The 17,463-nt window shown below is 47.9% G+C and overlaps 1 protein-coding gene across 3 annotated transcripts in view; it reads left to right on the top strand.

Annotated features, from left to right (window-relative positions):
- The window catches only part of SULF2 (sulfatase 2), a gene marked incomplete at both ends in the record, with an annotated part of 109,689 nt that overhangs the window by 53,569 nt on the left and 38,657 nt on the right, over window positions 1-17,463 (top strand). For all 3 annotated transcript variants that reach the window (XM_079720325.1, XM_079720326.1, XM_079720327.1), the window contains one exon: window positions 6,153-6,304. In XM_079720325.1, coding sequence (XP_079576451.1) covers window positions 6,153-6,304 — 152 coding nt within the window. The remainder of the gene's footprint in view (window positions 1-6,152; window positions 6,305-17,463) is intronic.

Genomic DNA, 17,463 nt, shown 5'->3' with positions numbered 1-17,463 from the left:
GACTGGTATTATTTAACCAAAGTGTAGAAACTGACATTTGTGCATATCAGGACCGTGCACGGGCGAGGCCAGCCTGTAACTGGAGCCTCCTGTTCTGTAGTCATGGCCATCCCCCTTGTGTCACTCCTTTGCACTCTGGAGCCCACACCACCCTGGCCCAGTTCAGAGTCTACTTCTGCTGCACTGGCATCACCACTCCAGGTCACCGCAGCCGTGTTTCAGATCCCAGAGGGATCCTTCACCCCATGCAGGGAATTTTGCTCTGTACCCAGGGTGAGAAAACCTTTCCTGCAAAGGGCCAGATAGTAAATATTTGGGACTTGCAGCCACATGGTCTCTATTGCAGCTACCCAACTCTGCCATTGCAGTGTGCAAGCAGCCATAAAGGCACGTAAACAAGTGGGTGTGGCTGTGTTCCAGTGAAACTATTTACAAAAACAGGTGGCGGGCCAGATCTGGTTTGCCAAAACCCTGCTCTACACTGAGCATCTCACTGTCTTCTCCTTGGGTCTTTTAATTGCTGGTGAAGGACCTCAACCCAAAGTGAATTAAGCAAACAAAACAACAACATAAGTGGAGTGGTGGGATTTATTGGTTTACCTAACTCAGGGTTTTTCACCCTTGGCACTACTGACATCTTGGGCCAGATCATTCTTTTTCCTGGGGAGCCATCCTGTGCATTATAGGATGCTTACCAGCATCCCTTGCTTCTACCCACTTGATGCTTGTTGTGACAACTAAAAATGTCCCCATTGTCCAATGTCCCCTAAAACTGGGAAACACTGTAACTGAAAATACTAGCATTAAGGGTGCCTTCAGGTAAGAGTGGACACAGGGACTCAAACCAATATATTTCTCTCTCTTTCCACCTCTCTCTTTCTCCATGTCTCCATCACTCACCTCTGCTGCTTTCTTCCATGTTGCTTCACCTTCAAACAGACTCCCCCCTTCTTGGTGGCAAGATGGCTGCCAGCAGTTTCAAGCTTATATCCCACCAGCTTCAAGCCCCGTGAAAGAAAAACTTCTTCCCAGTAGCTCCCTAAAATCCCAGGGCTGACTCTCATTGGCCCAGCTTCGGTCACATGCCTATCCCTGAACCAGTGGCAGTAGCCAGAGGAATGTAGAGCTCTGATTGGTCAGGCTGAGATTATGCATGCAGCCCTGGAGTCAGGAGTTAAGAGCAGCCATGCATACTTACATAAGGAAGTGATGGTACCCAAAGAATCATAGACAGGACCAGGCAGGCAAAACAAAAGTCCCTGTTGCCAGGAGTAAATTTCTACCCAGTGCCTGGCACACAAGAGCCAGTAAGTGTGCTATCCCTTCAGCTGATGCCAGCCCTGCCTCCTAGGGGCAGCCATCAGCCAGCACCTTGTCAGTGGTCTTTCCTGGCCTGGCATTTAATTCCTCTTAATCTGCCTGCCAAGTTGTTACACCCCCGCAGCAGCCCCCAGTTTGCTTTTCCTTTATACCATCCCAGCAGCGAAGGCTCAGCGACTCCAGGCTCCAACCATGACATGGGCTGTATTTTTAATCTTGATTTTAATTCCAACTCATTCTCCTGCCTGTATCTCCCAGGCCCAGTGCCCCAGGGGCCCATGCTAATTTGCCTCTCCCACCTCAACTGGTGCCGGAGTAACCATTTTAAAAGCTGCCTTGGTGAAATCTAATCAAATGAGAGCAAAATCTAATTTGGCACTAAAAGCCTTTGACTGAAGCCCTGTTTTCTAGGGCCTTGTGGAGGCTGAATAATAAACTCTGGAGTTTTGAAGGATTGGGGGTTAGAAAGAGGAGGAGATGTGAAAGAGAAGATTCTAGCAGAGGAAGCAGCTCCGGATGTGTTGACACCCATGGCACTGGAAAATAATAGGCAGGGGTGGGCTTCCAAAGTCACCCCACCTCCCACCCCCAAGAAATATCTATCCCACCAGCAGGGCCAAGAATTTAGGCCTTTAGCATTTCAAGTTGCACATTCATCAGAAAGACCTTAGCCCAGATCTTCAGGGACAAACCAGTAGGATCATGAGCTGGGGACTGGAGAGACCTGGGAGGGAACCTTGTTCCCCCAGTGGGGGATTCAGTGCGCCTCCTTCTCTGGGCTTTCGTTCACTCTTCTGCAAACCAAGAGAGTGAAGTTCTGTGCTTCTGAAATGACTTGTGGTCCTGTCTTCCCTTCAAAATGTGTCAGAAGCTGTGTTTCCAGGAAAATGCACACGAAATGAAAAATATGTCATGTAATATTTCAGGGGATGTGTGCCCCCCAAGCTTGTTCCTGCCTCAGAACCTTTGCACTTGCTGTTCTTTTGGCCTGGAGAAGTTTTCCTTATATTCCCATATTCCCTCTGACTCATTCTCATCATTCCTCAACCCTGACTACCCAGCCCAGTGGTACCTCCCATAGTCCACCTCTGGCCACTTTGTGGCATCATCATCCTTTATTTTCTTCATCACTGTTGTCACCAACACCACCATCTTTATTTGTCACAGTCCTCCTCCCTAGAATGTGAGCCCCATGAAGTCAGGGATCCTGAGGGTCTTCTTTACTGCTGTGTTTCCAGTGACTAGAACAGCTCCTGGCATACCTTAGGTGCTTAATAAATAGTTGTTAAATGGATTTATTGATCTTTACATGCCTGGGACACTGATTCTATTATTTACTTAATACTTTTCTCTCGATTGTTTTACTCTTTTTACTTCAGTTGTTTGAAAAGAAAACGTTTACACCACCACCAATATTATTTATCATGAGAGAGTGTTGGGGAACTTTGAGGGGATGCTTATTAAGATCACCTTCCTCCTTGTTGACGTTTTGAACCAAATGAGAAATAAAATTAAGGAGTCAGCAGATGGAAGCCAAAATAGTACTTTGAGGAATCTGATAAAGTCCAAGTTTGAGGATCTGGCTTCCTTCTGAGGGCATTTGGGCTTCCTGATGCTAAACTCCAGAGTCAGACAGACTTCTCACTGAGCCAAGCCCCCTTGAACTAGCAGTGCCTGTGGGTAGATCACTCCCCACAGGAAGGCAACGGAAGGATTGGGTTACGTGTGTCCGATTTGTCCCACCAAACTCACCAGACACACATGCTAAGGGTCAGCAAACTGCAGCCCACAAGCCAGATCCGGCCCTCCATCTGCCTTTATAAATAAAGTTTTATTGAAACACAGCCACACCCATTTGTCTATGGATTGTCTATGACTGTTTCCCGCAACAGCAGAGTTGAATAGTTGCAATAGAGGCTGTCTGGCCTCTGAAGCCTAAAATACTTACTCTCTGGGCCTTTACAGGAAAGGTTTGCTGCCCCTGCTGTGTCAGTCTTCCCCAAGGCAGAACAGGAGAGAAAGGAAGAGGCTAGGCGTGTTATCAGAGTAGAGCTCCCTACCTATGGAAAGAAGCATCCGAAGTGGGGAGTAAGGTTATTGAGGTTTGGTAGATCTTGTTTCCTGGACTGTGCTTGGTCTCCAGGGGGCTTCTCAGCTCTCACAGTGTGGTTCTTTTACTGATGGGAAGGAGATGCTGAGGGCCAGGTGGAGTTACTTAAATCAGGGTTTTTCTCAACTCCAGGGTATTGACATTTTGTGCCGGATGATTCCCTGTAGTGGAGGCTGTCCTGAGCTCTGTCGAATGCCTAGCATTCTCCCGGGCCTCTGCCCGCCAGATGCATCCTCTTCCCCAAGTTGTGACAAACCGAAAATGTCTGCAGACACTGCCAAGTGTCTAAGGGGCAAAACTGCCCCTGGCTGAGAGCCACTGCTTTCCGGGGGCGGATGGAGCAAGTGTCTGTGCCACTTGCTTACCTGATGCTCTTATGCTGCCTCTTACCTCCAGCTGGCATCTCCATCCCTGATACCCCAGCACCCAGCCAGGACATGCAGTTGCTGTTGAATTGGGCACCCATCACCTGGTTATGTTTCACTCTGTAAATATTGGATGTTACCCAGGACTCAGCCAGGGCAGCCGGTTTCCCAGCTCCTCTGCTGCCCAGGGCTCCTTTCCATTTATTTTTGCGCGGTCCTACCACGTGAAGGGAGGCTCCACCCTGGGCCTTCCCCCGAGGCTGCTGGGGGTCTTCCCTTCCTATTTTCACCTTCTCCTCGTGCCCACATCCTTCTAAGATGCAGTTCATCAGCTCCTCCGTCAGGAACACTCACTTCCTGGTCCTATGTGCCAGGGGAGGACTTCATGGAAATGCTTGCCTTTGCCTAGAGCCTGGGGGATTCTGGAATCTGGCTGCTTGGGGTATGAGGGGTCTTCCTACCCCTGGGCAGCGCCAGCCATCTGCCAGGTCTCCAGGAAAACCCCAGAGAGGGCTCCGGCTCCATGGCAGCCTCTCCTGGCCCAAACCTCTCTTCTCTGGACCAACAGGTCTCAAGCAGCCCTTCATCATGCTTTCTAGAAGGTTCTAAGTGGAAGGGCCCATCTTACCTCTGCTGGCATCATAGCAACCCTGGCCCACTCCTCCTTCCTCTATGCATGTTCAGCTCCCCTGTCTGTCTCTTCTCATCTTGGGCTCTGAATTGACACCCACTAGACTTTTTGCCAGGAATGGTGCTAAGCCCTCTGCTTGCGGGATCTCTTCCAGTCCCTTTCACAGCCCCGCTCTCTTGGCAGTGGTTCTCTGAGTGTCTTGGAGCCCCAGTGTCCTCATCTGGAAGAGAGGGCTGGCCTAGCGCCTCTGTCTCTAGAAAAACTCTCAGATTTTTCCATTGCTAAAAACTGGCTTTATAGGTTATAATGATTAAAAACCACACTTGCCCATGGAGGAGGAAAAAAAAGAACAAAAACGTATCGCAAAGATCTTGCGTTACCTCACCACCCACAGAAAGTTCGGGGGTGTATCCCCGGCCAGATGAATTAGGGTGATTCTTTTTTTAGGTAAGCTTTGCTGGTGGTGTGAAGCATGCCTGCAGAGACGTGCACTTTAGCCACTCTAAATGCCCAGCTCCATGGAGTTTCACCAACTGAACCACCCGTGTTCCAGCAAGAAATGGAACAAGACCATCATCACCCGAGAAGTCCCGTACCCCTTCCATACCCCTGGCCCCCACATCCAGCAATAACCACGGCTTTTCTTCTCAAAACCATAGATTTGTTTTGCCTGTTTTTGAACTTCATGTAAATGGGATCATAGTGATACTTTTATATCTGCTTTATTTCTCTTAACACTGTTTGGTTGTTGTGATGCGTTCATGTTAGTGAATGTGGCACTAGTCCTTTCCTTCTTATTTCTATGTCATTCGGGTATACAAACATGTGGTGTATTTCTCCATTCTTGTGTGGATGGACATCTGTTTAGTTTCTAGTTATTTGCTATTGTGAGTAGTGCTGCTATGAGCCTGTCCTGCTTGTGACTTTTGGTGAACCTAGGAATGCATTTCTTCTGAGTAAATACCCAGGATGCAAATTGCTGAGTCAGAAGGTGTGACTGTGGTCAAGTTTAGCAGACGCTGCCGAACAGTTTTCCACCGTGCCTGGATCGGTCTGCACGTCCAACCGGCAGCGTGTGAGAGCTCCAGATGCCCCATGCCCCCACCAACAATCGGTCTCAGTCCATTTTTTTAAATGTTAACCCTTCTAGACGCCATGTAGTAGATAGAATCCAAGGGGGTCCATAAACTTGAGTGGGAAAAAATGATGCTCTGGTTTTCACTGACCTACAACTGACACTTGACATTTGCTTCAGTTCTGAATGTAAGCCCCTAACCACGGTGCATCGGCAGAATCTATACCGTTGTCATCGTAGAAATCGCCGATGTTTCAGTATTCTGTTGCAGTTGCTGTAGGTGTCGCGAAATCAAATATTCTCACTCATCACTACTTTGAAATGATCATTCCTTGCAAGGTCTCGCGTTTAATCTTCGTGTTTTTTAAGGACACATTACTATATGGCAAATTCTCCTAATATTTTGATAACTGTATTTCAAAATAATTGGTTTTCTCTGTAATCTTATATATTTTATTTTCTGCACGTGAAAACATTTGAGAAGGGGGTCATAGGCTGCACTTGCCTGCCAAAGGGCTCCGTGGCTCAGAGGGCAGTGCTGTCGCCAGGCTCTGGGCCTGCCATGGTGTAGAAATTGCTGTCGGCTGACGGACAGAGAAGGCTTTTGCTCTCCGTGTGCTCACGTGGCCTCCTGGTCCCTCTCCCCTCCAGCTTTCTTTGGGAAGTACCTTAATGAATACAACGGCTCCTACGTACCACCTGGCTGGAAGGAGTGGGTCGGCCTCCTTAAAAACTCCCGCTTTTATAACTACACACTGTGTCGGAACGGAGTGAAGGAGAAACACGGCTTTGACTACTCCAAGGTGAGTCCCGCTTCCTGGCTGGGAGAGGCGGTGGGGCTCCGCCCTGGCGATCACGACCCGGGAGCCCGACTGCCTGGGCTCAGATGGCGACACTTACTTACGTGTGTGACCTTGAGCAGCTTACTGACATCCTCTGCTTCAATTTTCTCATTTCTCAAATGATAGTCTCTGTTTCTAAGAGTATTGTTTTATTTTTCATTTCTTTAAATTGAAGTATAGTTGATTTACGATATTGTGTTAGTTTCAGGGGTACAGCAAAGTGATTCAGTTATATTTTTCCAGATGACTTTCCATTATAGGTTATTTCAAGATATTGAATATAATTCCCTGTGCTATGCAGGAAATCCTTGCTGCTTGTTTGTTTTACGTGTAGTGTTTGTTAATCCCGTGCTCCACATTTATCCCTCCCCCACCCCCCCATCCCTTTCCCCTTTGGTAACCATAAGTTTGTTTTTCTGTGTCTGTGAGTCTGTTTCTGCTTTGTATTAGATTCATTTGTTTTATTTTTAGATTCCACATATAAGTGATATCACATATTTGTCTCTCTCTGACTGACTTCGCTAAGTGTAATGCTAGGTTTATCTCTGTTGCTGCAAATGGCAATGTAAGAGTGTTGGGCTTTTTCAATTGAGATATATTTGACATATAACGTTGTGTAAGTTTAACACATACAACATGCTTATTCGATACATGTGTATAGCGCAGTGTGATTGCCGTTGTCATGTTAGCTAAACCTTCATCACGTGGCATAATCTTTTCCTTTCTGTGGTGAGAATAATTAAGACCTAGTCTCTCTTAGCAAGTCTGATGTTTATAATACAGTACAGTTGCCTATAATGACTATGCTGTGCATTAGATCTCCAGGACTTACTTATTTACTAGTTGTAAGTTTGTCCCTTTAAACAACATCTCCTCACTTCTCCCACCCCCCCGCCCCTGGTAACACCCATTCTACTTTCCGTTTTAACGAGTTCAGCTCTTTTGGATTCCATATACAAGTGATATCGCATAGTATTTGTCTTTCTCTGACTTACGTCACTTAGCATAATGTCCTCAAAGTATGTCCATGTTGATGCAAATGGCAGCATTTCCTTCTTTCTCAGGACAGAATAATGTTCCATTGTGTGTGTGTGTGTGTGTGTGTGTGTGTGGTGGTGTGTATATACAGCACATCTTCTTTATCCATTCATCATTGAGGACACTTAGGCTGTTTGCATATCCGGGCTTCTGAGACTAATGCGGCAATAAACATGAGAGTGCAGATCTCCCTGCAAGATCCAGTTTTCATTTCCTTTGAATAAATACCCAGAAGTGGAATCCCTAGATCATAAGGTAGTTCTATTTTTAATTTTTTGAGGAACCTCCATGCTGTTTTCTGGAGTAGCTGCATCAATTTACATTCTACCAACAGTGCACAAAGTTTCCCTTTTCTCCACATCCTCACCAACACTTGTTATCTCTTGTCTTCTTGATGCTCACCATTCTAACACGTGCCAGGTGATATGAGGGTATTATTTTATAACATTTTGCCAAAGCAGAACTTTCTTACAGAAAGTGTGCATATAGAGTGTACAATTCAATGAATTTTCAAAAACTGAGCAGACACATGGAACCAGCAGTCACGTAGGTCATGAAGTTCCCCTCATGTAACTCCCAGCAACCACCCCTCCCAAAAGGACACCCGTTACTCAGACTTCCAGCATTGTAGACTAATTCTGTATCCAGATTTTGTTGCTTAACACTCTGTTGAAATTCCCATGTTGTTACGTGTGAGTGTAGATCCTTCATCCTTGTTGTATAGCATTCCACTGTGTGATTATACCTTAATCTATTTGTTCCCTAGGACATACTTTTTCTAGTTCTGATTTGTTGAACTGAGATAAGGTAAGGAACATAGATCCTAAGTGAACTTTCAGGGAATTTTCACACATCTGTGCATCTGTGTAAGTGCCGCCCAGGTCAAGCTGTAGAGCATTTCCAACCCCCAGCAGTTTTCCTCATACGCCTTTCCAGCCAAAACTGCCACCACCTCTATTTTGACTTTTATCACCATGGATTGGTTTTGCCTGTTCAAGAACTTCACATAAATGGAATCATATCATATGTGCTCTCTATACCTGGCTTTTTTCACTCAACATCACGCCTGTGAGATTCATCCACATGGTTGTGTATATCAGCCATGCGTCCTTTTCATTGCTATGTAGTATTCTGTTGTATAAATAGATGACAGATATTCATCTGTTCAACAACTGATGGATATTTTGGCTGTCTCTGGTTGGGTCTGTTATGAACTAAGCTGCCGTGAGCATCCTTACACATGGCTTTTGGTAGACATATGAACCCATTTCTTTGGCTTATCCACCTGGGAGTAGAATTGCTGGGATATAGGATATGTTACATGGTTGGAATAGTTTACACTTCCCAGCCAGAAATGTTTAAGCGTTCCAGTTGCTTCACATTCCTCAACACAGGTATTGTCTTTTTTATTATAGCCATTTGGCTGGGGGTATACTGGTATTTCATTGTGGTTTTTCCACAGATGTTTTTGAGGATCACATGAGTTAATACATGTAGAGCATGAGAGGAGACCATTGCGCATATAGTAAATATTCAGAACATATTAGTTCAGATCAGGACACCAAACTTGCTCTGTAAAGGGCCAAATACTAAATATTTTAGACTTTACAAGCCATAGTCTCTATTGCAACTGCTCAAGTCTTCCCTTGCAGTGCAAAAGCAGCCATAGATGATATGTAAACAGATAAGCATGGCTGTGTTTCAGTAAAAGTTTATTTACAAAAACAGGCAGGGGGCCTGACCTGGCCAGTGGGTGGTAGTCTCCTGACCCCCGGCTTAGATAATGACGATGATGGTAAGGAGGAGAGACTAACACTGACGGTTCATCCAAACTTACCATTAAAAAAAAATATCTGGAGGGCTTCCCTGGTGGCACAGTGGTTGAGAGTCCACCTGCCAATGCAGGGGACACAGGTTCGTGCCCTGGTCCGGGAGGATCCCACATGCCGCGGAGCGGCTAGGCCCGTGAGCCATGGCCGCTGAGCCTGCGCGTCCGGAGCCTGTGCTCCGCAACGGGAGAGGCCACAGCAGTGAGAGGCCTGCGTACCGCAAAAAAAAAAAAAAAAAAAAAAAAAAATATATATATATATATATATATATATATATATATGGAGACTCACAAATATTCCTGCCCCAACTAAATCTTCAGAATCAGCTCCAGCATCCCACCACAGCAGATACATTATTTCTCCAGTCTGTCAAATCCACCTCTTTCTCTTCCCCATTCCCACTGCCACTAGCCCTGGGCCTGACTTACTGGCGTAACCAGGGTTCTCTGCTGACGATTCCTTGGGGCCTCCCTCTCGTTGTCTCTAAAAAGCCACACAAGGCTCCTAGGCAGAAGTCACCAGGGGACAGGCAGTCATGCAAACAGGAGAGCAGGCCGGGAGTGGGTGAGACAGGACGGAGTGGTGGGGACTGTGGAGGACTTAGCCGTCTAAAACAGGGCAGCAAACTCTCGGATCAGGCCTGTGTGTCCCACGTAGCACTGTGGGCCCGAGACGGCCAGGTTTTCTGATTTTTCAACAGAAGCACAGATTTGTATTTTTTTTTTCCTGTGAAGTCTGATTTTTAAGTATTGGCAGCTAATTCAGACATTTCTAAAATACTGCATGAATCAAGGTCACCTGAGACCCAGACCTGACCCATGAATTTGCAGCCCATTGTATTGTGCTGCTGCCCATTGCCCTCCAGGGGCTGTGCAGTGGACTGGGGGTTCAAAGCCCGACTCTGAACATATTATGTGCTGTTGTATATGCTACCTATTCCTAAGAGCCTCAATTCCCAAATCTGGAAAATGGGCACATCCTAGCATCTTAATAATGCACATTTCTATTTACTGAGCACCTACTGTGGTCCAGGCACTATGCTGGGTGTTTTATGTACAATATATTTAATCTTCACAACAACCATATCAAGTGAGTGGACTAGTGGGAGCGGATTACATTAGTCATTTATTCCCTCAACAAGTATTTATTAAGAGCCTAGTATGTGCCAGGTGCTGGGTATCCAAGGGTGAACAAAAACAGACCCAGGTACCGTCCTCATGGAGTTTGTGGTCTAGCAGTGGAGGTGTGTTATAAACTGTGAAGTGATGGCACCTGTATTAAAGTCAGAACACCACACACAGTGTAGAAGCACACATATACACACACACACATACACACACACACAAGCACATCAGCCCAATCTCCTATTTTGTCATCCCTAGTATGAGCCATTTCAACCAGACCAGCCTTGTCGGTTATTACAACCGTCTCAAAACCTTTACTAGTGCTTCCTTGCCCTGAATTTATCCAATTTTTGTCTGTCTTCTCTTCCATGAAGCATTTCTGGATTACTCTAAACTATAGGAGTTATCCTTTTTTGAATCAGACTGGCCTCTTTCAGTTGTTTGTGAGCAGAAATGAACAAAAACTCAAATCAAAATGGCTTTATTGAAGAGGAAGCATATTAGCCTTTTTAACTGATCCAGCAGTAATGGCATCAGACATGGCTGGATTAGGCAGTGGTTTCTCACTCCTTTATATTCTGTTTTCTTCTCTTCGACCTCATCCACAGACTATATGTCTGTCTCTCTTCTCCTGGTACCAATATGGCCATCCTTGCATCCTCTCAGCTTCCTGCCCAGCTGCAAGCATGGGTGTCTCCTTCCCAGGATTCCTAGCTAGTTTCATTGGCTCTGGATCAGTCACATGTCTGTCCCTGGACCAACCAGTGTGGCCAGGGGAATGCAATGTTCTGATGGGCTGTAAATCACATGCTCCACTCCTGATCCAGAGAAGGGGGTAGCGGGAGCCCTACCACTGAGCTCAACCCTGGAACATCAGCTGAGAATAGAGCCCCAAATAAAAATGGAGAGTTTCCACTGGAAGGAGGCTGACTAGATGCTCAACAGCCAAAACACACCCTATCCCACTCCCCTTCTGGGAACACCAGCACATTTGGGGAGCCCTCCCACCTTTGACAGGTAATCACCGCCCACGTGTCCCCTTCCTGAGTATAAGTCTGATCAGTCCAGGCCCCAAGTGGCAGACAGCACATGTGACATCACCTGGGCAGTGCCCTCTCCCTGACCCTGTGTCTCACTCTGCACATAGTAGGCCTGCCTTCAGGACCTCCTGCGTGAATTGATTCCAAAGTCCTGGTTGGGGGGGATTTAGCAACTCTGCTGGACTCCTTGGAAATACAAAGCACAGTCTCTCAATGCAGAACATACCTCTTCTCTCCTCCCAGCCTCAGTGCAGGCAGATTCTCCAAATACCCAGAAAAATCCACTCCCTCCTTTTTAAAATTCCTCACCATGTCCACGCCTGGCCTCAGCACAGCTCAATAATGAAGTTATCCAGGGATACTCCGTCCCCTTGGCGCTGAGGATGGGACATGCAGTGGCTGCTTTGTCACCCCATTTCCTACCATCCATACATCTCGGCCTGTGAATGAGAGGAGCCCCTGTGACAAAGGTGGGAGAATTCCTGGAGCCCCAGTTACCAGAGGCCTGGAAACGGAGGGATGGGGGGCCCTGTGGGGTCAGAGCTGGCTCAGGTCCAGAGTTCAACTCCCAGGGGTAGCGGTGGGCAGCAGAAGCCAGAGCACCGGGAGGGAACAGGAGTGAGCGCGGAGTTTCCAGCTGAGGTAGAGCTCGGGGGCAGGAGCCCCACGCTCTGGGGGGCCCAGTGCCTCCGTCAGGTCAGAGCATCATGCTGACACTGACCTTGGGGGCCTCGGCGGGAAGCCCAAGTAGGGAGGAAGTGGCAGCCCTTCCCAAGAGCCCCTCAAAAGGCCCTCTGAGGACTCTGTCCCACATCGCTAATCCCAGAGGGGGGCAGATGCCACCAAAGGGGTCCTCATGGCAGAGTGGAAGGAGAGGCAGTGATGATGAGAAAAGAATGATGCAGAGCCGGCACCAATGGTGGAAGAGGGCTGGAGAAGGCAGCGGAAGGGAGTCAGGCGTGACCAGGTCGGGAGATGGAGGAGGGTCCAGGTGAGTCGGGGGTGGGGGGTGTCTGCAGAAATGGGGGTCACCAGGAACCTGAGTGCACCCACCCCTCAGCCCAGCATGTGCCCTTCTCTCTCTCTCTGTTCTGGAGAAGCCTTCCTTGCGTGCAGAGGGGGTATAGCCAAGCTGTTGGCTGCAACTTTGTCATGGAAAGAAATCAACCAAGAAAGCCCACTAATGTGGGAAGGGACTGAATGACCATGGAGGAGTCTGGAAAAAGACAAGGGGGTTCTGTGCCTAAAGCCATCAGAAAAGCTTAGGACATAAGGCTGAGTGGGAAAAGCAAGTTTCAGGACTCCTTCAGGTCCCTAGTCAGATGTTACCCTCCTAGACCACCCTGTATTCAGGGTAACCCCCCTCGACGCCCCCATCACCACTGATGCGCCAGACCTATATGTATCATGGGTTCATGGGTTCATTGTGCTCTCATTCAAATACAAGGCTCATGAAGACAGGAATGTGCGTTAGTCTTGTTTACTGCTGTGTGTTGGATGAATGAATGAATGAATGTACACGGTGTGATAGGATTAATGTAAAAAGATGCATAAAACAATATACTCTAGCATAGGTAATAACACATCTGGAAAGACACTTCTTTCTCAGTAGAGGACAAAAGAGGCCAAGATTGGGAGTGGGGATGAGAGGAAATCAAAGGGAACTTCAGCTTTGTTTGTACTGTTTTAATTTTCACAAGGAAAATGCAGGCATTGTGATTCCTGAGGAATGATGACTAACACTCCTTTAGAGGGTATCACGCACCAGATCCCGCTGGAATCATCGTACACGAACTAACCCATGCATTTCTCACCAGAGCCTATGAGGTGTCTGCTGTTACTATTTCCAATCACCGGATGAGGAAACTGAGGCCCAGAGAAGCTAAGTAACCAGGCCACACAGCTAGTAAGGGGTTCGTTCAGGATTCGAACCCAGGCCATCTGGCTTCAAAATCCATTCTCTAAACTACAGCCCATGGGCCAGCCTGCCAACAGTTTTGCTACAACCCTTGAGCTTAGAATGGTTTTTACATTTCTGCACAGCTGAAAAAAATCAAAAGAACAGCGATTTTCATGACACGTGAAAAATACATGAAATTCAAATTTTAGTGTGCGTGGATAAAGTTTTACTGCAGCCAGACATGCTCATTCATTTATGCAGTTGCTGCTTTTGAGCTTTAATGGCAGTACTGAGTGATTGTAACTAAGACTTCTGGCCTGCAAAGCCTCAAATATTTATCATCTGGCCTTTTACAGAAAAGGTTTGTTGAGACCTGCTGTAAACCACCATCTACTCCTCCCATTAATATTTTTGTTTGTGGGGGGGGAAGAAAAAGAGAACCCAGACAAAAAACGCAAAGGCCTGAGCTCTAGCTCTGAATAAATTGCTTGTTAGTTTTGTGGCCTCAGTTTCCCCATCTGTAAAATGGGCATGGTGTCCACTTCGCAATGTTGCTATGAAGGTCAGTCGAGCAAATACCTGATAACAGTAAGAGCCAGTGTCCATCGTGGGTTCCCTCAGTACCAGCCTCCTTGTTAAATGCTTCATTCACTTAGCAAGTCCATGTCAAGTGCTCATGTCACCATCAGAAGAAGGGACTGTTATTGGGCCCATTTTCGAGATGCAGAAACTGAGGTGCAGAAAGGCATTGTTTGCCCACAGCTAGCAGGTGATAAAGCTGGAACTTGAACCCAGTGTTTCTGACTCCAGAGCCCTCATCCTTTGTAAAATGATTGCTCCTTAGAGATGTGAATCTCTTTTAAACACAAACTGCTGTAGAAGCTTCTGAAGGTGAGGGATCAGCATCATGATTGGGAATGAAAGTTGGACAAACCTGCTGCCCAGGGAAGCCAAGGGCTCGGGAAAGGAGACCCTCTGTCACGCAAGGTTGACTTGCCAAGTGAAGAGGATACGAAGAGGTGGGCTTGGGAGCTGCCACCTGAGGCCGAGACAACCTCCCCTCCCTGTTCCCACCCCCCCCCCCCACCCAGCCTTCCACCAGCTGTCTGAGAGTAAAGCCACAGGTTTCCTGGCACAGCCCTAAAGCCACCCAGTGGTGCTCGGGTGGGGCTTCCCAAGCAGAAAATTTAGTCCTGGGAACCAGGGGACTCTGATCTGGGGAGATGTCCTATGACATATGGGGTGAACTGGCTTATCTCACCCAAGTTCAAACAAGAGGCAGAAACTCGGGCTTCCATGGGGCAAAGTGTGAGCAACTCCCACCAGCACCCACGGAAGACACGTTTCTCCCCACACCCGGACCCAGACAGAAGGAGGGGCTTCCTGTCAGCCACGCCCCCGCTCGTCCTTACAGTCTCTGCCCCCCGCGCCTCCACCCCTCCCCAACCCCCCTGCTTCCTTCTCCCCTCTCTTAACGGCAGAGCTTTTCCGCGCCCTGCACGGGACTGTACCCTGGGGACAGGGACCCGCGGCCACACACCCACCCTTAACAGGGAGCCCAGCACCCCGGGAATAGGCACCCAACATCTAAGTGAGCTCAGAAATCATCGCTTCAGCAACAGAAACAGTGGCAAAGGCTGAGCCTGGGAAGGAGGCAGGGAGACTCGCAAGCCCACCTGTCACTGGGGTCCCCAGTCCCCAGGAGCGCCCCACACTCTCCCCTCTTCCTTCCCGAGAAATCCTACTGGTAAATGACTACTTGAGGAAGACAGCCCAGAACCGCAGGCTAGCAGTCTCCTCCGATGCACTGCGGTTCCTCTTGGCTAACTGAGCAAATTGTCGAAGAAGGTCAGGATGGAGGGGGAGGCGGGGAGGGGAGATCTAGCTCCCGAATACCCAGGTGTGCCCGCCTCACCTGGGAGGTGCAGTGCGCCTGGCCCAGAGCCAAAGGGAGGCAGGGGGTGACTTCCTCATGGTCTATCGGCCAGTCTCCAGCTTCTAGAAAGTTCACCTTTTGACCTGCATCATCCTCCCATCTGTCTCCCCCTTTCTGTGAGTAACTCTGAATTTCTGACTGATCCCAGGCACCCCAGACTCAACCCGTTCAAGGTTGAACTCTGCATTTCCACCATCACCCCAACATTGTTCTGGACCCTCGTCTCTGCACCCTTCACCTAAACCAGAAAGCAGGGATGGGGGGGCCTGACTGCCCCCTTTCATGCACCCCACACATCCAGTCAGTGGACATGACCTATCTGGGGGGTCCACTCCCAGCCGTCACTGGGCAGTGCCACCACCGCCCTGGCCCAGGCCCCGGCCCCCTCGGCCCTCCCTCTGAGCCAGGACTCAGCTCACGTACTGGGACCAAGGGCTGCTTCTCACTGGCCCAACCCAGGCTCATGCCCACCCCCAGAGTCAGGATGGTGTGGTCCCCTCCAGTCCACATGGGTGGATGGGGGGTGCAGGCACCAGTGTCAGATGTCATTGTAGACGCCCTAATGCAGCCAGAGGGGACCAGCAAAGGCTTAGCGTAGGAGTGGCTCTGAGGAGGACCAGGAAAGATAGCAGACTCGTAGACGTGCAGAAAATCTGCCCCGCCCCCCCCGAGACGGCGTAATGTTCACTGACTCCTGCCGAGGGCTGGCTGCGTGCAGGGCACCGTGTCATGAGCTTTAATCTCTCGGCACTTGAAGCCCTCTCACACCAGCCTTGAGGGGCAGACACAGTAATCACCCCACACGCTTCCAAATGTACAATGTCACAGAGACCGTTGGAGCCCCTCCATCACCCTTCCAGCTCTCATTCCTGTCCCGTTGCCCCCTCCCAGGGAGGTCCTGAGGTGGCCGCTTATTCCCACACAGGCATTTATTCTTTTATCCCATATGCAGACATCTCAAACAATATAAAATATTGTTTTGTGTTTTTAGGCTTTATATCGATAGTATCATATCGTACATAGCCCTCTACATATCAGGTCTGTGAGATATATCCATGTGATGCGTGTAGCTCTAGTTTATTCTTTTTCACTGCTCCATCATTGCATTGTCCTGGTGATGGGTAGTATTGGTGGCTTTAAAAAACAACATGTTTAATCACAGCCAATCAAGCACGTATATGGTTCTGAAAGCGAATAGTGAAAATGGGTTTATTATGAAGAACAGCAGCTCTCTTCCCGCCCCTCCCCACCCAGGGTCCCAACCCCTCCTTTTCAACTAAGAGAGCTTTGCACCATTTTTAGATCCACTACTAGTTACAGGAGATTTCTAACGCCTTTAGATCGTATTCCACAGCTATAGCAGCAGCTCTTTGATTTATGTCACATAGAATATTATTTTTAGGTAATAGGTTCTACAGGACCCCCTTATAAAGCCTTTTTTTACTCCCCAAAATTATTCATAAAAAGTATTCAAGGAAAAGTATATAAAGTAGCAAGTGACTTTCCCCTCTCTCTCCCCTTATCCTGGTCCCCCGTTAGCACTTTGGTATCTGTTCTGGATTTTCCCTTGGTGCTCAAAAGCATATGAAGGTAAGGGTTTGGTTTCTCCTCTCTACCCTGCCTCCTACTCTCTCCCACAAAAAAAAAAAAAAAAAATAGTATCTTCCAGAGTTTGACTCTGTAGCTTGCTCTTTCCCTTAACAGTGTATCTTGGACAACTTTCTACCTCTGTAACTACAGACCTACTGCCCTTTTAATGTCTGCACAGCGCTGCACAGTATGAAAGCAGTGCAAGTTCATTAATCATCTTCCCATAACTGGTCACTGTGATGCAGTGACTGTCCTTGTGCACATAGGCATAGAGCACGAATGCCCCTGGAGGCATGTACCTCTAGAGGCACAGGTACACCTGGAGTATGTATGTATTTGGTATAGTTCACTTCAGGGTGGAAGCTGTAGCCACTTCTTCACCTTTCTCTTTTCTCTAAAATAATTTCTCTTTTTGAAAGTTATCATTTTGGACAGAGCTACTTCTGCAGAAGCAGAAGGTAAATTTTTAAGAACTCATTACCTTCAAAAGAAATCAGCAGCTAAAGATTTACCAAATTCAGGAAGAGTTTAGGCAAATCTCAGCTTCTTAGCTGAGCTTTTAAAGTGCTTGTTTCCTGTCCATCACTTTTCCTCCCACTCTTCTCTCCTCCTGCCCAGTATCTAAGTGGGTCTCACTTCTCTGGAGACACTACTGCACGCCTG

This window comes from Hyperoodon ampullatus (assembly GCF_949752795.1).
Source record: "Hyperoodon ampullatus genome assembly, chromosome: 14".
NCBI classification, from domain to species: Eukaryota; Metazoa; Chordata; class Mammalia; order Artiodactyla; family Ziphiidae; genus Hyperoodon; species Hyperoodon ampullatus.
This window is presented reverse-complemented; position numbering and strand designations above follow the sequence as displayed.